A 23,805-nucleotide genomic window follows, 5' to 3' on the forward strand; every position below is an offset into this window, starting at 1 on the left:
GTTTGCTTAGCTAAAGGTTTGTTTAGGTTAGCCTGGTAGGACCAGGGTTCCATTGAGGTCTAGAGAGAAGCTACAAAAGCTTGGGCTTTTTTTTGGTTGTCCTAGAGATGACATGGGGGGATATTGGGGAGGGGGGGTATATTGGGGAGGGGGGGGGTCAATGTGTTGTTTATGTTCTGGTTTGTTTTTTTTGTCTCTGTTTCACATCTTCTCTTGCTCTGAGGTCACACAACTGTTCTTTTTTCATACATTTTACCTGTGCAAATGTGTATACAGGGTTTTTCATATTTTCTCCAGTGATTCAGGATGGTGACACCCTCCACTACAACCTCGAACGTTAAGGGTTGCCAAGTCAACCTTAGCGTTTATTTGAAAATGATTCATAAATAGGCCGACAAATGACAACGTGTCTAGTGTATTCGAGAATATTCCAATAAATGCCGTTTATGACGGAATCTTTCCATTTTCCGATTTTTTTGTTGAGAAAACGATAGCTTTTCGAAATGCTATAAAAAGGATATGAACCGAAACAATCCGTTTCGACAATGTTGACTGCAAACAAGTCATTGATAAGCGACGGGCAGATTAGACACATAGCCATAATTTAAAACATAGATTATGCGTTTTTAACGCTATCATTGAAGTGGATGATGGCACTCAAGGACATTAATCAACGTTAATGGCCGGCACTGAAAGTGTTAAGAGAGAATTCGTCCTGGTTTTTGTAAACTACATTTTTGTGTCCTCAGTTGTGGTCAACGATATTTAATTAATTATTTAGTCACGTTAGTGCAGTGTTTCTCAAAGTGGGGGGCGCGTCCCCCAGGGGGGGGGCGCAGAGGCATGACAGGGGGGGCCTTGAGATTTATTTAAATTTTTTTTTTTTTTTTTTTTTTTTTTATTACAGAAAATTATCACAAGTGCTATCTGTTGCAGCTGCACTGTTCTCCATGAAAATACCATTTCTCAAAATCTGAAAATTATTATTTAATAAAACACAGAAAAGGATCACCAAGTTACTCTTGATAAAAAAAACCTTTACAGACAACATTGAGACAAAGCTTCCTGACACATCTCCATCCAAACTCTTGGAAGAACTCTTTGAAATCTCATCTGATACCACCTAGAGAGCTAGTTTCAGAGTGTGGTGCTGAGTACCAAGTATCTCATCTCATGGCCCACCAAGTATCTCATGATGCAGCAGTTAAGGTGTTGATACCATTCAGCACCACATACAGTATCTGTGTGAAGCTGGCTTTTCATCCATGACAGCTCTGAAAACAAAATATAGGGCCAATTTGAAAGGTCACGATATTGGTGTTATTTCAATAAATTTAAACATGGCCCATTTCATGACTATTTTGTTGGGGCGAGGGGGGGGGGGGGGGGGGGGCAAAATAGCACTGCGTTAGTGTCACATGGTCTCCATTAACGTGACGTCACGTCTCGTTGCCGTCATGGGAAAAATCTTCGTTGACGAACATATTTAGTCATAATTTTCATTGACAAAATTAACACTGCGGACCAATGAGAAAACACGAAAGCCTGCAACGTTTTCAATGGCCGCACAAGGTTTACATACAGAGCCTGAGGACTCACATGACTAGGGTTACAGAATAACCCTTGTTATACCCCGTTTCAGGTACACGTCCAAATATATTCGGGTGACATCGCTGAAATATTGGGAGTAAGCACCACTTATCGCGTCCTCCCGTGGGACCGCAACGATGGCCTGCCTTGCCAAGTTTTGTACCTCATTGTCTGCATTTGTACCTCACTGTTTACACATTTTTACTCACTGTACTTAGATTGTACTTTAGATTGTATATTGTATATTGTATATTCCTCTTTTACTAACTTTTTTACTGTATGAAGCACACTCTCAGGGGCTCATACAGAACCAAGCATTTCACCGTAAAGTACATGTATTTTATTGTGACAATTAATAAACAAACTTGAAACTTGAACTTGAAACAAGGTTGTGATTGGAGGATCAAGGAAAAGAGGGTGGGGCTTGAGATAGGTCAATTCCCTCCTTACCTTGTGGTAGACGGCACTGAATCCACTCTGAGACATCTCATCAACCAGGAGTTCAGTAGTAGTTGTAGAGCCTGTAAGAATATACTGTACTTATTATAATTCCATACAAAATAATTATTTTTATTATTATTATTATTATTATTATTATTATTATTATTATTATTATTATTATTATTATTATTATTATTATTATTATTATTATTATTATTATTATTATTATTATTATTATTATTATAATGTGAAACAATGTTAGTGTTCAGAGAAAATAAGTAACATAAATATTACCTTCAATGCTGAAAATCTTTTTTTGTAACGTCTCCAGTATATGTGTGAGTCCATTATAGTCCTCGATGTGGAAAGTATTGGTAATTTTTGGTTCAGAAGCAATAGATTGAAGAGTAATCAAAGTGTCCTCTTTGACGTTAACCTTGTAAAGATAAACAACATGCATAGGCAGTTAATACTCACATCTCACTGCACTAAATTGGTCAAATAGAACAAATTATTAAAGACAGCAGCTTAATTCAACTTTCCAGGGGCTTTAACTTGATAACTATGTGGTTCAACTTGAGCACTGTAGCCATTATCTGTAGGCTATTATCTATTGGTGAAGTTGACCAGAAGGGTAGCTGGATAGTGAATTATGTGTACACAAGTTATATAGTCGTACTGGCGAATCGCGTCCTGCTCTTCGCCATCGAGATATACCTCATCTCCAGTACCTACTGCACTTCATCAACGAATAAAACAAATGCACCCAGCACCTGCCAGGCCCCGCCCTAGTGATGTACTATAAAGCACTAGGCGTGGTCACCACTCGCCCTTCCTCTATTTCGTTTCCATCATGGCGGATGCTTGCACCCTGTGAACTAGTGTAATGAAAAGTTTAGAGAAATTGCGCAATGTTGAGTGCTTACCGGAGATTTGCCTACCCCTGGAATCTTCGCGGCATGTTCCAACGACACGTCGGGTCTATCCTTGTGGCAGCAGATAGAGGGACAGCGTGCAAGGTTTGGCTATCGAGCCGGCTCGTACACAGGTAGGCTCTGTGTCATCAGGCATTAACGCTGGTGTTAGTAATGCTGCTGGTTGTTTTGTTACACAACCGAGTTGTGTGTCGGCGCCAGGGGCGGGATGTCTTGGTGAACGTCCCTCTGAGTTGGACGTTTTCCAGGCGATCTTGGAGCGCGCTGCTAACACTAATGTTATAATGCTGGGTCACTGTTTTAATGTTCCCCGCCGTGGGATGTCACTGCTTTTCCCTCCTCTTAACCGGTTCATTGATGAAGGTCAGTCGGTAGCTAATGTGGGGGGTTTTGCTGAGTCTTATTTACCCTTTTTACGGGTGAATGGGTTGACAACAGGGTGCAGGGCGGGTGTGCCGTGGCTAGAGAGCCAGGTAGCATCGATCCTGTGCCCCGGCGGGGTTGAACGGTGTCCCACCCGGAAGCCGACGCTTGAGAGCAAGTCGGCCCGGCAGGTGGCAGTATGGACTGATGAGAGTTATACTGCTACAGGATGGAATTTAGCGGCGGCCAGTGTTGTGGCTCAGCTGACTGTTTTTCTGTCCACATTAGCGTCGGGTAGTGGGGCTACAGGACCAGCCGACGCTGAGAACATTTTGCATTTTTGGTGTTATAGAGATCTTGACTCGCAAGCTATAACTGCGGGGAGGATTAGGATGCTATCAACGCTTGTTAATAGGCATTTCTGGTTGGAGCAGTCTCCTCTTGGGGAGGAAGAAAGGTTTCTTCTCCTCACGGCTCCTCTTTCCGCGGAAGGACTCTTTGGTCATTCTGCGGAGACGCGGGCGGTTGTTGACCTAGGTCCCACACCGCCTCACGCTATGCAGCCAGAGGTTGGAGCACGGCCTCGTCAGCGACTGTGGCGAGGCCCTCGACAGGCGGCCATGTTTCCCCCGCCAGTGGTACCCTGGGCGTCGAGTCAACAGGTGTCCACAAGGCCGACAGCCTTGGCGGCCGAGGGATCGGCCATGTTGGATGTGCTTGGCTTGGAATATACAAGCCGTCGCCGTCCTGCCGCGAGCAGCCCACTCCCCGATCACTCCTTCCCCCGTCACCAGCGGAAAAGGGGCTCTGATCGTTTTCCTTTGGCTGCGGGCCGCGAGCCTTCATTGAAGCGCATGCGGCCCCGCGTTTCGCTTCTCATGGGGACAGGGGCTGACACCCAGTTGATGGCTGAGCCTGGGTCTGTCCGTGAGAATGTTGTGCTGTCACGTGGCTCCCTCGCCACGCGTTGTGCGATTGGTGAGCCTGGTGTTACGGCTGCCACTGTTGACGGTGGTCAGCAGGGGGACTCGAGGCCTTTTCGAAAGAATGCTCAGCACGGGTTACCCCGACCTCGCCTTCGCCAGGCGGCGTGTCACGTTGATGCCTCCCACTCCCGCAAGATCGGCAGTGGTCTGAAAAGAAGAGGCGCGCGTGATTTGGGTGGTAGCAATATCACTGCAGGGCTACGGTGTGTGGGAACCCATGGGGTCCTCACGCCTTGCATGTCTGGCTGCAGAACAACTCCTCAGCATGTTCTGGAGGGGTGTTCAGTGGGGGAGCGTGTGTCACCTAGTTTGATGTCAGCTTCTCCCGTATCAAACCGGCCCTTTCTGTCAGGGTCCCCCCTTGGGTGCGAACGCCCTGTCCGCTTTGGCGGGTTCAGAGGCTACGCACAGCGGGAGGGACCGGGCCGCCTATCTACAGTTCCTTGCGGCCCAGCGTCAGTTGACGGCGAGTGCGCTCTGGGATTATTATCACATATGGCTACAAGAGTGCCATATGTCGAGATGGGTAGAGAGAACGTTGAGGCGGGGGCTTGTTTTGCAGTTCGCATAACCCCACCCTCCGTTTTCAGGTTTGGTGCAGACCCTATTGTCAGGGTCAGCAGCAGTGACAGCTCTGGCCGACGAGATCCAATCTCTGTTGGCGAAGCAGGCCGTAGTCGTGGTCCCGAGAGAGGACGCGATGTCAGGCATCTACTCCCGTTATTTTCTGGTGCCCAAAAAAATGGTGTCAGACCTATACTGGATCTGTCCGCGTTCAATCGTCTGATTGTGGCGAGACCATTCAGAATGTTGACCGTCAAACACCTGCTACTTGCTGTCAGGGTGGGAGACTGGTTCACCTCCATAGACCTGAAGGACGTGTATTTTCACATCCCGATTTTCCCTCCTCACAGGAAGTTCCTACGGTTCCTATTTCAGGGCGTAGTGTACGAATACCAGAGGTTGCCGTTCGGCTACTCTCTGGCTCCCCGCACATTCACCAAGTACGTAGAGACTGCGCTGGAGCCTCTACGTCGTCAGGGGATACGAATCATTTTCTATCTCGACGACATATTGCTCCTCAGCCGGTCGGAGGAGGTCGCCAGGTCTCATACCAGGCTGGTGGTGGAATTCCTCACCAGGCTGGGTTTTGCTGTGAACTGGAAGAAGAGTACGCCTCTTCCCAGTCAACAGGTGGAGTATTTGGGCTTGGTTCTGAGTTCAAGACCCATGAGGGTAACCCTCTCGGAGCAACGGAGGGTGTCTATCCTCCACGCACTCGAGGGTTTCCGTCCTGGAGGGACGGTCACGGCGCTGCAGGTGATGCGCCTGCTCGGTATGATGGCATCTGCTCACGCTGTGGTCCCTCTTGGCCTCCTCTTCATGTGGAGGATACAGAGGTGGTTCTCCAGTATGAGAATAGACCCGGTGAGGGACAAGTGGAAACGGTTGACGGTTCCTTTGTCGATACGGGGGGATCTCGCCCACTGGAGGAGGACTGGTGTCCTCACCATCGGGGTCCCCATGGGCAGCAGGCGTTCACACGTCACGGTCTTCACCGACGCTTCCCTCACGGGATGGGGGGGGACGTGTCGGACCGATACAGTAGGGGGCAGCTGGACGATCCATGCTGCCCGGTCTGCCCTGCACATCAATGTGTTGGAATTGAAGGCGGTCCTCCTGGTCCTCAGACGGCTCGCCCACTTGGTGGTAGGCGAGCACGTTTTGGTCAGGACGGACAGTATGACAGCAGCGGCGTATATCAACAGACATGGGCAGCCCGACCGTCTGCACCGGGCGGCGGTCGGGCTCTGGCTATGGGCGTCTCGCAATCTGCGCAGTCTGAGGGCGCTCCACATCCCTGGCAAGGAGAATGTGGGCGCGGATATGATGTCACGGGGCGGTCCTCGTCACGACGAGTGGGAACTGCGCCAAGACATAGTCAGGCAGATCTGGGATCGCTTCGGGGAAGCTTTAGTGGATCTGTTTGCGAGCAGACGATCTCACAAGTGCCCCTTGTGGTTCTCGGTCAGCCGGGGGGACAATCCTCCCTTGGGGGTGGATGCCTTCTCAGTGTATCCATGGCCGCCCGGGCTTCTGTACGCCTTTCCCCCCACACACCTGGTAGGTCAGTTGTTGGAGCGGGTACGGTGGGAGCACAGGACCGTGATCCTGGTTGCGCCGGACCGGGGCACAGCTGTGTGGTTCCCGGTCCTGATCCAGCTATTGGTAGCCCCGCCGTGGCCTGTTCCTTGGTCATCGCGGGCCCTCTCTCAAGCGGCGGGGTCGCTGTGGCTGCCCCCTGTGCTGGGCCAGCCTCTGATGGTTTGGCTGGTGAGAGGGTGAGTCTGGAGAGGATGGACCCTTCTGTGGTTGACACCATCCGGAATGCGCATGCTCCCTCCACTATCACGCTTTACGCAGGTAGGTGGCGTATGTTCCAAGAGTGGTGTAAGGTGGGGGGCCGGGACCCGGTGTCCTGCCCCCTGGATGCTGTCCTTACTTTCCTTCAGTCTCTCCTTGATAGACTGTTGGCTTCGACGGTGAGGGTATATGCTGCGGCTATATCCTCTTATCATGAGGGGTTTGAGGGTGTTGTGTTGTTCAGCCACCCTCTTGTGAAGCGTTTCCTGCTTGGCGCTCGGCGCCTTAAGCTAGTGACACGCTCTCTGGCTCCGAGTTGGGATCTTCAATTGGTCCTCGGTCGGTTTGTCCAAGGCCCTGTTTGAGCCTCTTGAGCAAGCGCCTTTGGAACAGCTGTTATTCAAGACTGCGTTCTTGCTGGCCATCACCTCCGCTAAGCGCGTGGGTGAGCTCTGTGCTCTCTCGGTGCAGCCTGAGTGTCTGTCTATTCGTTTCGATAGCGGTGCCACTCTGCGGCCTAATCCAGCCTTCGTGCCGAAAAATATCCGGAGTTCTTTCCGCTCCAGGGATATTATGGTTTCATCCGCCTCCTCACGCTAGTGAGTTGGAGGGGGGCCTTCACCTGTCATGTCCGGTCCGGGCTTTGGGGATTTACCTCAGCCATACTCAGGGCCTCAGGGCTACCGATCAGCTCTTTATCTGTTACGGTGGCTCTCGTGCTGGTAAGGCACTGTCGAAACAGCGCCTGTCCCATTGGTTGTGCGAGGGCATTGCCCTTTGCTACACGTTGGCTGGGCTGGCCCCCCCTGGGGGCGTCAGGGCGCACTCCACTCGTGGGGTGGCGGCCTCTGCCGCCCTGTTAGGTGGGGCCTCGGTGGAGGACATCTGTGCTGCGGCTTCATGGTCCTCACCGGGTCCCTTCGTAAGGTTTTACCTCATGGACATGACCGGGGGTTCTGTCTCCCAGGCGGTTCTGAGGTCTGGAACCTCTCCTGCTTCCCGTCTTTCGGTGGGGTAGCAGGGGTGTGTGGGTGTGGACCACAATGTGTTGTGTCACACGTGGTCCCGCCTGTGCTGTGCGTTTAGGAGGTTTCTGGTTCCCTCTTTTTTGCACTTGGGTGGAGTTGACTGCCGCCCCCTCTTCACTAGGAAGGAGGGGTGACGGGACTCCCCTTCCCCCTGATGTGGGCTTTCGGGTCCTCAGGGGGTGCATTTGTCGGTCCTCGCGTCTGCTCTGTCCCCATATCTCGATGGCGAAGAGCAGGACGCGATTCGCCAGTACGACTATATAACGATAGGTTATGTATATAACCTAGTTATATGAGAACTGGCTGAGCGTCCTGCTCTTAGCGTGCCCTGAGGTCCCTTGGGAAACTTTTCTGTTGGAAACTGTTTTCCGAGGAAGGGCGAGTGGTGACCACGCCTAGTGCTTTATAATAATAATAATAATGGATTGGATTTATATAGCGCTCTTCATGACACCCCAGTAACCCCAGAGCGCTTACAGAGTCCATTATTTGTTCATACACAGTCATACCGGTGGTGGTAAGCTACAATTGCAGCCAGAGCTGCCCTGAGGCAGACTCACGGAAGCGTGGCGAATAATCATCGCCTACGGCCCCTCCGACTACCACCAACATTCATTCACATGCATACACATTCATACGAGGCAAGTAGGTTAAGTGTCTTGCCCAAGGACACAACGGCAGTGGGATGGACATGGGCTTGAGCGGGATTCGAACCACCAACCCTTCGATCATTGGACGACCCGCTCTACCCCTGAGCCACGCCGCCCCACAAATCTATATATATATTATAGTACGTCACTAGGGCAGAGCCTGGCAGGTGCTGGGTGCATTTGTTTTATTCGTTGATGAAGTACAGTAGGTACTGGAGATGAGGTATATCTCGATGGCGAAGAGCAGGACGCTCAGCCAGTATTCATATAACTAGGTTATATACATAACCTATCGTTTTGTGTCTAGGTTAGGGGTTTGAAACCATTTAGCCAAATCTGAATCCAGTATCAAATCTGTTTATCGATTGCAAATCCCTTATCAAATCTTAGGTAGCCTAATTATTTAGTGAGAAAAGACAATTTCTTAGGTCAAGGGTGTGTATTGCATTTATTGCATTGAGGGGAGTAACAACAGTATTTTTTGGCAGTGCTGTAAGAAGTAACTCAACCAAATTATGTTTTTTTATTATACATCCACAGAGCTTTTAGAAAGGTGTGGAATAAAAGTATTGCTTTCCCCCAAAAATAAATAGATTCATTTATTTATCATTTTAAATATTTTGGCAAGTCCAAAATGAATGTTGTTGTTGTTTACTCCCTACTTCCCCCCCACGTGGAATGCACCTGACTGGATACATTACATGCTGGTGGTCTAGTGCACCAGCTAGTGGCTGAATGCCATCTATATCACCTTTAATATGGAAAGACTGAGCTTAAAGGTGCTATAGATAAAAACTTTATGGAGACAAATCATTAACTCATTCACTGCCAACAACGAGTATACTCGTTATTGGCCGCCAATTGTTGGACGCCAACAACGAGTATACTCGTTATTTGATCGTTATTTCTTTTATTCGCTATTTCCATTCATTATCCACCCAGGAAGGCTAGTGTTACCATAGGGAATGAGTCTGAGATCGCAAAAGTCCAATACCGCCGCCTGGTGGTATGCGGCCGATGTTGATGATGAAATGCCTTCGGGCGGACTTTTCTAGTAACCTGGACCTAGGGCTTCACCCGATCGCATTGAATTGCTTTCGGGACCCCCGATTCATTATTCTGTGGTGGGTTATGTCGTGGGCCAAATGGACATACAATCTACCAGATGGCAAGCAAATAATTGGAATATTCTTTTTGGAATCCCACCGGCCACAGGTAAGAGCAATTTAACGTCAATTTCAGCTTGATTGTGCCTTGTTTTCATAGCCATCGCCCTGATCAGCGTACGTTGTTGTACTAACGAATGCCGTTATTTACAATCAATTAATCAGAAACTACCCCCCCCCCCTTTCATGCATTCATGATGGAACATTATATACAATCATATGCATTTGAATTGTAGCGTGTATAGGGACGAAATGCCAATGGATTAAGTATAATATACGTCGCAGGCTATTACTACCCTCCCAGGAATTACCCTAAACCGCTCTAAAACCATACTTATTCACCACGGTGTAAAACGGGAATGTATGGATGGAATTTTTTTTCTTTTTCACATCTTGAACGATAGATACTCGATGTCAAATGGGCCATAGTGTTGCATCCATAGCTATAATATAGAATATAGTTATAGCCCTGCAAACAAGGTGACCGACTCCATTGGTTTCATGCGTGGCAGCACATAGCCATATCCCTTTCCCAGCGTGGCAGAGAAAGAGTTAAGAAAAAACAGAGCTTGGGTCCGGAATTAATGTTGTTTTATCCGTCTGTCCAACCGGAAGTCTGCACGTCACGTTATGATTTCTCAAAACACCACTGAGTGACTGAACCACTAGCTAACACGTATAATTCACACTGATTTCAATGGTAAAATCCATTTACTGATCAGTCATTCGGTTGCTGAGAAAATAGTGACTTGCTCATGGCAAATTTTAAATGGTGGCTTGCTCGCTCATCAACCTTCTCTTTATGTATCTGACAAATGTATATACATTTGCAGGATCTTGATTAATATTTCATACCAGTGTAATTCTGACAGTTTTGTCAGTTACCAGAGATTGTCTTTAGTATATTGTGTTCATAACTGTATAAAGTGTATGTTTTAGTAGATCTCAGCCTACCTTAGTAAACATCATCCATACTGTCATTGATGTTGAAAAGGGGTGGGAGATAAAAAATTAAAAAAAAAAACTATTATTTAACATTAGTTCGCGTGTGTGTGTGTGTGTGTGTGTGTGTGTGTGTGTGTGTGTGTGTGTGTTTGTGTGTGTGTGTGTGTGTGTGTGTGTGTGTGCGTGGGCCAACTACAGCATCGTGACACACACATTTTAATACTTTATTTGGTTCCACAAATTATATTACATAAACAGGGAATCAAATGTATCGGAGCCAAGCAGCACTGAACACATAGCACCTCCTTCTCCACGTGGCTAAGCTGCCAATAATAGCTGAGACAGAGCAATATTTGGCAATTTGTTTGGCTTTTCTTTTAGACATTGCAGCAATTCTCAGACCGGTCATGGTGCATTTGTATACATGGCCAAGACTTCCGAATACAAGTACACTATATCTACACCTATACCCAAAGTCGCCCATCACACTGAGCAGTGGTTGGTATTTGATATACTTGTCCCGGAAGCGTCTATGCCTTCTACAACGCTGTTCGGTTTTCGGGTTCCTCTGATTGGCCACTAAGCCCACGTGACCCTACGCTAGCACGCCCCCCTTATCGCCGCCAGTTATCGCTTACGCCCGCGCATGCGCATGAGCCGCGACAAGCCCCTTCAATGACAGAGCTCTCATATTTGCGAATGCATAAACTATATCTTAAATTATGGCTATGTGTCTAATATGGCCGTCGCTTATCAATGACTTGTTTTGTTTACATCAGGGTGAACGCTGTTGCATTCGCAAATATGAGAGCCAGCAATACGCAGCTCCAGTTAACCTAATTTATACCGTAATGAATCATTAAAAAAATATACCGTTAACTGGAATATGTTGTTTCTTTACACATATGTTGGATTATGTAATTGGTTTGTCATGACAAACCAATAAAAAATCGCTACTTTACATCAGGGTGAACGCTGTTACGCTGCCACCACCCACTTCAATGACAGAGCTCTCATATTTGCGAATGCATAAACTATATCTTAAATTATGGCTATGTGTCTAATATGGCCGTCGCTTATCAATGACTTGTTTTGTTTACATCAGGGTGAACGCTGTTGCATTCGCAAATATGAGAGCTCTGTCAATTGATAAGCGACGCCATATTAGACACATAGCCATAATTTAAAGGGGCTATGTATTGCTATTCCTAGCACTATTTGGGCAACTTTACACAATTCCTGTGAGTCTATGTAACACATCTGTAAGGTTTATTCCAAAAATAATCATTGTTTTATATTTCTAATGGAGTACTCAAAAGCATCATTTTCCAGCCTCAGGATTTCAGCCTGTTATTGGCTTGGCTCCGCCCATAAGCACTTTCAGTGGCAGTCAATCCACACAGTCTGCGAGTGGCAGAGAGAGAGAGAGAGAGAGAGAGAGAGAGAGAGAGAGAGAGAGAGAGAGAGAGAGAGAGAGAGAGAGAGAGAGAGAGAGAGAGAGAGAGAGAGAGAGAGAGAGAGAGAGAGAGAACACTGTGTGGACGCTCTGCGTGCGGGTCCCCTTCTCTCTCTCTCTCGTTCGGGGGGTCTGCTACTGTGCAGCGCTGCAGCTTGTGCTCCCGAATGGGGGGGGGGGGACCTGCGCGCGGAGTGTTTTCACGGTGGTCTCTCTCTCTCTCTCTCTCGATTCGGGAGCAGCTGTAGCGCCGCGGCACAGTGTGTATGTGTGCTCTGTCGTGAGGGTCTATCTGATTCTCTCTCTCTCTCGCTCGCTCTGTCAAACCCTGTTTGGTGCGTTTCATAATAACTTCAGCTGTAGCGCTGCGGCACAGTGTGTATGTGTGCTCTGTCGCGAGGGTCTATCTGTCTCTCTCTCTCTCTCGCTCGCTCTGTCAAACCCTGTTTGGTGCGTTTCATAATAACTTCAGCTGTAGCGCTGCGGCACAGTGTGTATGTGTGCTCTGTCGCGAAGGTCTATCTGTCTCTCTCTCTCTCTCTCTCGCTCTGTCAAACCCCGTTTGGTGCATTTCATAATAACTTCAGCTGTAGCGCCGCGGCACAGTGTGTATGTGTGCTCTGTCGCGAGGGTCTATCTGATTCTCTCTCTTTCTCTCTCGCTCGCTCTGTCAAACCCCGTTTGGTGCGCTACAACCACAGAGCCAATCGCATCACTGTGCGCTACCCAGCGGCCATATGACGCGTATTGGCCGTTCAAAAAAAATATGACCTGATTTACTAGACAACGAAAGGGGCTGGGCTGAATCTGAGCAATCCGCCAATATGGTATTTAGACCCTAAAACACATTTATACGAACTCCTATTACTATAATACAATGCTAGAGACTGAAAAATGACATTTATAATACATAGCCCCTTTAAGATATTTGCGAATGCATAAACTATATCTTAAATTATGGCTATGTGTCTAATATGGCCATAATTTAAGATATAGTTTGCATTCGCAAATATGAGAGCTCTGTCATTGAAGGGGCTTCTTGCGGCTCATGCGCATGCGCGAGCGTAAGCGATAATTAGCGGCGATAAGGGGGGCGTGCTAGCGTAGGGTCACGTGGGCTTAGTGGCCAATCAGAGGAACCCGGAAACCGAACAGCGTTGTAGAAGGCATAGACGCGTCCCGGAAGGCCTGGTCCATGTACAGATCAAAGGTACAGCTTACTTCTATGACCAGCACCTCCCTGTGGCTGATGTCAACAAAAACAACATCCGGTGTATTTGGTATGTTGGCAAACACACACACGAACTAATGTTAAATAATGTTTTTTTTTCTTTTTTGTAAAAGAAATGTACACATTTTAAATCGATAATTTTTGCCTATGTTTCAACCATCAATGGCAGTGTGAAAGGTAGGCTGAGATCTACCAAAACATACACTTTATTCAGCTATGAACACACATTCCTTTAAACACAGGGACCTGTGGTAATGGTAAGTAAGGTAATTATAAGACAGTTAAAAGACTGGTATGGTCCTTTAACGCTTTCACTACCACACTACAGAAGGTTAACCTTTCACTACCACACTACAGAAGGTTAACCTTTCACTACCACATTACAGAAGGTTAACCTTTCACTACCACACTACAGAAGGTTAACCTTTCATTACCACACTACAGAAGGTGAATCTTTCACTACCACACTACAGAAGGTTAACCTTTCATTACCACACTACAGAAGGTTAACATTGCATTACCACACTACAGAATGTTAACCCTTTCACTACCACACTACAGAAGGTTAACCTTTCACTACCACACTACAGAAGGTTAACCTTTCACTACCACACTACAGAAGCTTAACCTTTCACTACCACACAACAGAAGGTTAACCTTTCACTACCACACTACAGAAGCTTAACCTTTCACTACCACACAACAGAAGGTTAACCTTTCACTACCACACTACAGATGGTTCCAAATAAATAGCCTACCTCAGCATTATAGATATAATAATTAAACTTTCATTTCGGAGATAAGTTATTCTCTGACAAGGACATTTATTCATGAGAACTTGAACCCATATCTCTCATTTACCTGCTGCATTAACCCTTTGATGGATGAGGCATAAGTGGCATCACCACAGCTATAGATTATGATATATTTATCATATTTGTGTTTTTGTTCCCTTTTTGTGTCATTGTGATGTGTCTTGCAGTGCTATGTCCATTTCCTCCTATTAACAACCCACCTCATCCCACCTGGAGCTTTGATTATTCAGCAGGCTACTAGTTTCAAAGCCCCAAAAAATGGTATTCAGGACAGCCTTAGAGAAGAGTGATTTCCCAAACATTCAAAATGGTAACACATTTTTAGTGGCAAAGTTGTAGACCAATGATAGCTAGATATATTTACAAAGTCTCATGTCAATCAGACATAGAAATCTCAAAAGTTGTCAATTTTTACCTTTCATTATAGAGCCACAATCTGGACGCAATTGTGTGCATTGGCACAGTATTAGGCAATCTATCATTCTGGCAAATGCCATGTCTCTATCATGTGTCATGGCAAAAAGAGGGGAGGCGCTGACAGATGGACAGAATTAGAGGCCAACTTACAGTATGCAAGCAGCTGGTTGCAGCTATAAACCACATTCAAATGAAAGGTCAAATTTTTCATTTAGGGGTGACAGTATAGTATATCTCATGAATAGGAGTGTTTGAGGAACAACTACAAGATTGTTGGTTGCATGTTTTCTGGTTTAAATCAAAAGTTGAATAAGGACTTACCCCAATGACGAATCGGATAATATTCTTTTTATCATACTTCTCGATGATTAATTTCTCTGGAGGATCAGAGGGGTCCCCGTCTGTAATTATTACCATCACTTTGGTTGCATCAGGGGAGGCTCCAGCAGATGTATTGTTAAAGATGTTTTCCCTGAAACAAGTTATAATAAGTAGATTCTGTCATTTTGAATACAAATAAACTGTTGATTGATTAATTGAAAACTTGAATTAAGAGATTGCATAATGGGTACAGTACAGTACAACTCAATACACACTATTGTTAAGGGGATGCAGACAAGAGAAATACTTTCGTCTTGTTTACATCAGGGTCCAACCTTGTTCAAATGTGTTACTCTAACAGCCAAGGCACTACCTAATGTTACCAGGCATGCAGTCTGTTAAGAACCTGAGAGAATTTAATTAAAAAGATATGGTCAGAATTTTTACTCCATGCTGGAGATCAAAACAAGTTCCTGTCTGTACAAGCTGACTAAAGCTTACTGACATTTATTCCACAGTGCAAAAAAGGTAGATTTAATTTAGTAGCTTGTCCCCATTAACTTTAAGATAAGATATTCCTTTATTGATCCCCTTGGGGAAAGTCAGGTATCATAGCAGCATGGGGGGATGGGGGGGGGGGGGGGGGGGGGGGGTACAGGTACAGGTCACAGAATTATAGTGGAGAAGTACAAAATAAAAATAGAATAAATAGGCAGTGTAAACAATATACAATATAATTAACTCTGGACATGCACATATGGGCAACAAGGTGCAAGATGAGGGTATGTATGCCCTCAGTTATTTTGCCCTATAAATATAGTTACAATATATAATCTAATAATCTAAATCTAATCTAATATATAATCTAAAAAAAACCGAAATGCTAGAATGCTAAATATAAGCAGGGGTGTAAAAAGTACCCAGAAATTATACTTAAGTGAAAGTATGGGTACCGTCTCAAAATCTTACTCAAGTAAAAGTCAGAGTATCTGGCTAAAAACACACTTGAGTAAAAAGGTTTCTACTTTTAAATGTACTAAAAGTAAAAACTTTTTTATTGCAAGGGATAGACCAGGGGTCTCAAACTCATTCCATCATGGGCCAAGTTTTCCTTTTAATGCACCAGGTGAGTTTGTTGAAGAGGTGAGCCAATTAGTGAAATCATCAGCTGGTGTTTAGGCAAGGCTGGAATGAAATACACTCGGCCCACAATGGAATGTGTTCTGCGATAGACAATGCTGAAATGTATTATTCTGATAGCAGGTGTTTAATCAAAGATCCCCGCTTTCTAGTCTTGCACAAGGACCAATCAGCATGGGTATGGGTTAATTTTCCATTGATGGGGATTTGATTGGCTGTTTTTAAATAAAGTGCGGCCACAGGATTAATAACGTTAACGTTAGTTCGGCCAGAGAAACAAATATACTAATTAAAATGGTTGGACCTGCGAGATTTGTACTTTGTAGGTCTGCATTTTAAATGTAAGGAGTAAAAAGTATGTTTTTTTTCTCTGAAATGTAATTGAGTAAAAGTACAAGTATACAAACCTAATAATACTAGAGTAAAGTACAAATCCCCCAAAACAGCACTTAAATATTGTAACGAAGTACAATTACTCAAGTACTTTACACCCCTGAATATATGCAAAAAAAATATCTAATAATCCAATAGTCTAAATCTAATCTAATATATAATCTAAAAATGCTAAATGCTAAAATGCTAAATATAACTACCCAGAGCTAGTATGAGGAACAGCATGGAGTGTGCTGACAATGGACTCTCCTGACAACATCATAATTGGTAAGTAAGAAATAGGGTTTGGGTTAAAAAAAGAAAAAATATATATATCTGAACTATCACTTTAATGTTCATCTTTGTTTTACTCACATCACATAATTTAGGGCCTTGTATGTGTTGGTCGTCGATCCGATGTGTTTTTCGTTATCAAGTTTATCTAAAGCCTTCCCCTCCTTGTAATCATTAAAGTTAAAGACTTCCCTGGTAATATCACTGAACTGAACTGCAGCGAACTGAAAAGACAAAAGTGACAATTAAGCAACAAGAATGTATTGAATAAATAGACAGATGTGACCATGAGCCTAAAAAGATTGGCACATGTTTTAATGGTATCTAATGACCTTGAACGAAGAGTTTCTAAGGCTGCTCATGATATCCTTCATGAAAACTTTGTTTTTGTCAAATTGCGCAGTGGTCATACTTCCTGATCCATCAAATAGAAAGGCAAGAATCACGTTTTTCTTGGTACAATCTATTCAAAACATGGGATAGAAGTTATAAAGCATGTTAGATTGTGACAGAATGGAGTGTATCAGGATAGCAAATAAATGAACAATATTTTGTTGCCACAAAGACACTAGATGCAGAATTTGTAACTTTAAAGGGAGACTCTGTAATGCCGTCAAATAGCGACCGATAGGCAAAAGAGACCTGGTTGGTATTGCACTTTGTTTACACATTGTTGTTTTGGTCTGATGTGGCTAGTGAATGTAAGATATGAATGCATTTAAATTCATATGGGATTGTATATCATGTATTTTGTGTACTGTGTTTAAACACAGTTGATTCAATTGACTATTTAATTGAATTAAGTCACTTATACAGATAAATAATGAGATAAATATGGTTACTAATAGTAACAAAAGATATTGTACAATAGTAATGAGCGATATTTTCGTTGATGTGCATGTGCAGGTTTTTCTTTTTCTTTATTTCTTTATTTTCTTTAACTCTGTATTAGCTGTGTGTCATTCGCTCCTGAGTGGAAACATTTCTTGTCAACTATGTGCCCCCAAGAGCGTTAACCTCTTGAGCCCTAGCCATATTTTCTGAAAATTTGCCTAAAAGTACATACCCAAGAAAATGGAAGATTGCTCCACTTCTACAAGGTCTATTTGCACATGCTTGGTATCTAGGGACATTAACCTCAGGGAATGTATTCCCAGTGTCAGAAATATTGTGTCTGTTACTATGCTTGAGTAAATTGTAATGAACCAAAAGAGAATATAAATGATTATTAGTCGTTTTTTTTTCCATCTTTGACGGTGAATAACACCATGCTAACATTGACCAAAAGTGAAATATTTAGCTCACTGAGCTCTGAGCTCATTCAGCACCTTCTTGAGATCAAGTGTGCTAAAATCTAAGCAAATGAACAAAGGAAATGGAAGGAAATGAAATATGAATATAGAAAAGAGTAAAATAGTGCAATAGTGCAGTGCAATAAAATAGTTCTCATCTACAGTACAGCAATCACAACAATCACAGTCTGGATGCAATGAGTCCAAGCAGCAAAGTGTATTAAAAGGCTACGGTGAAGAGGTACGTTTTTTTTTTTATATTTAGAGAGCCTCCCTAATGTCCATAGGTAGGGTGTTCCCTATAGCTTTGGTGCATAATTCGTGATCAATTATACCCTGATTTTCTTTTGGCTGTGGTTGGGAACCTTCGATAAACCAGTAGTAGATGATCGTAACAATCTATGGGGAACATAGTTGACAAGCGACTTGGCAATTTAGCTTGGTCCTGTGAGGGTTCGCCTGTCCCTGGGACCTTCTCCTCTCCTCAAGAGCCCCCACCCTTGCATAAAATGTCCTCTCCTCCTCACCAGCCCCCACCTTTGGACAATCTTTTACTTCTGGCTTTTGTATTGTCTCCCATGTGTTTTAACCTTGTGTTATCTCTAGTCTTGTTCCCTTTGTAATTGTTTTATTTGTCCCTGGTATGGTTTTTACTCTGTCTAGTGTTCAGTCTTTTCTTGTGTGGTTAGTTTGTTTGTTTCCCTGTTATTTCCCCAGAGTGTTTGGTCTTGTGTTCTCCCCATGTGTGCTTCGTTGGTAATTAGCGTCCCATGTCTTAATTAGTCTCCCTATATCTGGTGTGTGTTCCCTACCCTTCAGTGTCGGTTCATTTTTGGAGTTCATGTTTCGGTTCCTTGTTGATGCTTGCGTTTGTTACTGTTGTGTTTCATGTCCACTGTTCCTGATTCTGTCGTGCTCCAGTTTAATAGTAAGTGTATTCTAGTGTTCCATGTTTTGTTGCTGCTCATCTTTGTTTTCACGTCACAGTTTGTTTTTTGGTTAGTGTTTATTTGTAGTTAGTTTTCCTGCCAGCCTTGCTGAGTTTTTGTGCTTGCCCTTGGAGAATCCTTTGTTTGTTGCTACTGCCTATTTTTTAAGTAAAGACATTGTTGTTACAATTCACCCCTGGCTCCACGTCTCGTCTGCCTATCTGCCTGTTCTCCCCTCGTTCTGTTCCGCGATTGGGTCCTCAGACAACACTATCCCTAACAGGTCCTGTTCCATTTAGTGCGTTGTATAGAGGAGGACCTTGAAATTGATTCTAAATGTTACTGGAAGCCAGCAAGTTTTTTTCAATGATCAGATCATTGATTAAGAAACATTTGTTGCCCGACGATCTGACAGTAAGAAGGGCCATTTTAAGCTATTGTGCAACCTTAAACACTGTACTTAAATTAATAACTTATTTGGAACTTACCCATGTGTTTGCTATTTTATTCAAATTATGTTTTTAAGTTGCGGGAAATTAAAGCAAATGGCTTTTTTATTGCAATTTTCTTTGCCTCCTGGACCACCCCCTGGTTGTGACGCAACACCAGTTTGTTTGAAAATCCAGGGGAAAGACCTGCCACCCTTATTTACCTTGAAAAGCAGGTGTGAAGTTAGAGATGCGCTGAAATCGGCTGTCAAACTGGAAGCACCTGCTGTTCAAATAGGTGTTCTGGTAGCATTCATGTGCTAAACTTGGACTGCAGGCCTAAATTAGAAGGTGAACAGAAGATTATGCTTGGGTCATTGGGTTATGGTTCTCACAGATCAGCTACATGTTGTGAGTGATATGGCAATGTAACAGATGAAGTGTAGGGTGAGTATTGGTAAAATGGGACACTTTTCAAGAAAATTTGCATTCTGTAATAATTTACATAATCATCCCAATGTCTCAACCATAGATATATATAAACACTAGATGGCTCAAGGCGGAGTCTCTCCAGCATAGTTCACGGGTGGCCATCTTGCTTCGGGTGAATGATCTGCACAAACAAAAATACTCTTAACTCGCTGAAATCTTGACGGATTTACAAACGGTTTGGTTTATTACAAACGTTATTAACGTGGCTTGGAAGCATTTTTATAATTTTTTTTAAAAGTTTTTATATGAAAGTCCATTATAAGTAGCCTATGCAGTATGATAACTACATCTCCAACGTTTTTTTACCAAACCAAACGGTTGAAAATTTAGCAAGCTATGGTTATTTTTTATTATTATTATTTTTTAACCTTCTCTTTCTCTTATTTTTCTCTGATTTTCTCCCCGTCCCAATTTAGTCATTGTGCCAATTCCCCCCCCTCCCCTACCTGGTTGTTGTATGCATGTTCTCCCACGAGTCGGTACAAGGGTGTCCTGATGTCGAACGCACGCTTCCTCCGAGACGTGCGCCGTCAAGCCAGTGACGCTTTTTTCACTTGGCAGCGAGGACTCTCATTGGTGGAGTGTAACGCATGGGAGGGAGGGCACGCTATCTCCACCAAGTCCTGCCCCGCTGAGCAAGCGCCGAGACCTGACCTGTAGGCGTCGCTGTCCACAACGCCAGATTCCCACCCACCAGCTTCCCACCCCTAATACTGCCAATTGTATTAGTATGAACGACCAGCCAAGCTGGTAGCAACGCCGAGAGCTGGGCTCGAACCCAGCATCTCCTGCGTTGGTGACGAGCGCAATCTCCGCTACGCCACCTGACCGCTCAAGCTATGGTTATTTCAATAGTACATAGCACTATAGACATTCGAGTGGGCGTGCTGCCTTGTAGCAACGTCGGTCTCCGTTGGCCAGCAGCGAGAAGGCGCCCGCCACCACCGACTCATAGAACATCCTCAACATCCGGGCGGCTACGTGGTGCAGTGGGCAAGACGCTCACCACGAATACTGGAGACTCGGCTTGAACAGGTTCGCCTCCCTGTTCGAGCCCAGCGCTCCACATTGCTATCAGCTTGGCTGGTCGTTCACACTAATACACATTGGCAGTATTAGGGGGAGGGAAACTGATGGGTGGGGATCGGGCGTTGTGGACAGCGACTCCTACAGGTCGGTTGGTGCGCCTGCGCAGTAGAATCAGGATGCGACGGGGGCGGGGCCCCTCCAAAGCCCAGACCCCCGACGCTGAAAGATCGAGCCGCGCAGGTGGAAAGATGCGACTGCTGTTACCTCGAGTATCGGAGGGGACTCGTGCAATGTATGACTTAGTCCACATTGCAGCCGGCTTGTGGGAGGCATGAAACAGCGTTCAAAGACAGGGGAGGGTTGATTTGGACAATACGAAAATTGGGTTGGGAGAAAAATAGAAAATGGGAGAAAAGGTGGATAAAAAAAAAGAACCTCCTCAACATCCTTGTATAGACATTGAAGGATCTCAGCCTTCTGAGGAAGTAGAGTCGGCTCTGGCCCTTCTTGTACAAATATTGGCTGGTCTGCTCTTTTGTAGCAGGCAACTCTGAAGTTGACTCGCTGTACATGTGGGATGAGACAGACCTTGGGAGGAGGCAGGCGTTCTAGGTCTACTTTGGATCTGGATATGCCCATCATCAACCTCCAAGAACTCATGCATTACCCCCTCTCGCCTCATGCACTTGGCTCTCCCGATGGCTTTTTTGCCAAAACAAACAATGATGATCCTCCTCTACCAGCATGACCAACCTCTCTGTATACTGATGATCTCATCCTCCTCTACCATGTCAGCATGACCAACCTCTCTATATACTGATGATCCTCCTCTACCAGCATGACCAACATCTCTATATACTGGTGATCATCTACCATGTCAGCATGACCAACCTATATATTGATGATCCTCTACCAGCATGACCAACCTCTTCATATACTGATGATCCTCCTCTACCATGTGATGTCAGCATGACCAACCTCTATATACTGATGATCCTCCTCTACCATGTCAGCATGACCAACCTCTCCATATACTAATGATCCTCCTCTACCATGTCAGCATGACCAACCTCTATATACTGATGATCCTCCTGTACCATGTCAGCATGACCAACCTCTCCATATACTAATGATCCTCCTCTACCATGTCAGCATGACCAACCTCTCCATATACTGATGATCCTCCTCTACCATGTCAGCATGACCAACCTCTCCATATACTGATGATCCTCCTCTACCATGTCAGCATGACCAACCTCTCGATATACTGATGATCCTCCTCTACCATGTCAGCATGACCAACCTCTCCATATACTGATGATCCTCCTCTACCATGTTAGCATGATGACCAACATCTCTATATACTGGTGATCCTCATCTATCATGTCAGCATGACCAACCTCTCCATACTGTATACTGATGATCCTCCTCTACCATGTCAGCATGACCAACCTCTCTATATACTGATGATCCTCCTCTACCATATCAGCATGACCAACCTCTCCATATACTGATGATCCTCCTCTACCATGTCAGCATGACCAACCTCTCTATATACTGATGATCCTCCTCTACCATGTCAGCATGACCAACCTCTATATGATGATCCTCATCTACCATGTCAGCATGACCAACCTCTCCAGATACCTGGACCACGGCACTGGCACCTTGACCACGGCACTGGCACTGCAAGCTAATACATGTGTCCGAACTGGCTGAGTCTCTGTACTCAGAGTACTGCAGCACTCTGCTGGGATACTATGACTTTTCTGGGGATGACTGTGCCAGCGCTTTCAAAGGAAAGAGACAGGTGAATCCATTGAATAATCTGCAGAAGAACCCTAGATTCCAGAAGGCTTTTAGTCAGCTTGGCGCATTGTCGCTGGTAACAGATGAGCTCCAACAGGAGATGGAGTCCTTCACATGCATTATGGATGGCCATGGTCAGTTAATGCTGTGTGAGCCAAGATGCTGCAGAAAATTATGGGTGCTGATAAAGTCCTGGATGCAAACTCCAAAGTAGACATTGAACGCCTGCCTCCCCCCAAGGTCTGTATCATCCCACATGTACAGTAAGCCAACTTCAGAGTCGCCTGCTACAAAATTGCAGAACAGCCTATATTCAAGAGGCCCAAAGCCTATGATCAACGTATGGACTGGGAAAAACAATGGATGAGGAGGTGTTAGAACCTGTCTGGACGGTTGGACCCATCCTCCGTCCTTCTCTTGTTGAGGTACTGGCCCAGAAAGTGGAGTCAGAAGAGCAAGAAGCTCTTGATAAGGAGGCAGATTATGCAAAAAATAACATGGATGAGGAGGATGGAGAGTACAAGTGTGATGAAGCGGAGGAAGAGATGGGATCGAAGAGATAGACTTTGACAATTGTTTTAGTGATGATGATGATTAGTAGTTTAGGGCACAAAATACAAATAGAAAAAAAGACTTGAATGTTGTGTCAACAAATAAGATATCCAGTCCATGATATCCAGTGCATATGAAAACATATACTTTGACCCTTAACAATAAATAAATCACTGATCAAAATCGCATGGGAAAATGTGTTAATTTGTCTCTATAGAATTGTTTATGAAAAACTATAATATTTAGAGCATAACAGCATGGAGACAATCTTTATTACAATATTATTTCCAATTTCTTGGGAAATTAGCTTATTTAACATCTTCCCTGGAGTTAGACAAGAAGATACATACCTTTTTTGTCTCTGTGCGTGCATTTAGCTTTGGGAACATTCGCTCCGTTAGCATAGCTTAGCTTCATCACTGGAAGTGAGGCAGGACAGTAGCCTGACGTTCCCTACAGGTTTGTTGATATTCTCATTCCTTCAAAGGATCCGAACCGATTGAAGTTTATGGATACCATGACTTAAAATCCTCTTACATTGACGATTAAAAGCCTCCCCAATTTAGAAAACAGTAATCCAATGGCTGGTATTGATAATATACTACTAACTACTGGACGCTCGGAGCTAACCGGAGCTAAAACAGAACAGGATGGTAAAGCAAATATAATGACTTCCTTTCTGGGGTTTTCAAAATAAAAGTGCGATGTTTATAGCAGCGGAAAATGTTTATTTTGTACATTATCTAACGTTAGTTACGAA

At 44.7% G+C, this 23,805-nt stretch overlaps 1 protein-coding gene across 1 annotated transcript in view; it reads right to left on the reverse strand.

The window, feature by feature from the left end:
• The window catches only part of LOC311231530 (integrin alpha-X), a 69,404-nt gene that overhangs the window by 26,279 nt on the left and 19,320 nt on the right, over window positions 1–23,805 (reverse strand). Inside the window, exons 5-10 of the mRNA XM_084318147.1 lie at window positions 19,388–19,502; window positions 16,847–16,977; window positions 16,596–16,738; window positions 14,709–14,859; window positions 2,326–2,467; window positions 2,041–2,111 (exon numbers count right to left, since the gene is read on the reverse strand). Of these exons, the coding sequence (XP_084174273.1) occupies window positions 2,041–2,111; window positions 2,326–2,467; window positions 14,709–14,859; window positions 16,596–16,738; window positions 16,847–16,977; window positions 19,388–19,502 (753 nt within the window). The remainder of the gene's footprint in view (window positions 1–2,040; window positions 2,112–2,325; window positions 2,468–14,708; window positions 14,860–16,595; window positions 16,739–16,846; window positions 16,978–19,387; window positions 19,503–23,805) is intronic.

The sequence above is a fragment of the Notolepis coatsorum genome, assembly GCF_963971535.1.
Source record: "Notolepis coatsorum genome assembly, chromosome: 7".
Lineage (NCBI taxonomy): Eukaryota > Metazoa > Chordata > Actinopteri > Aulopiformes > Paralepididae > Notolepis > Notolepis coatsorum.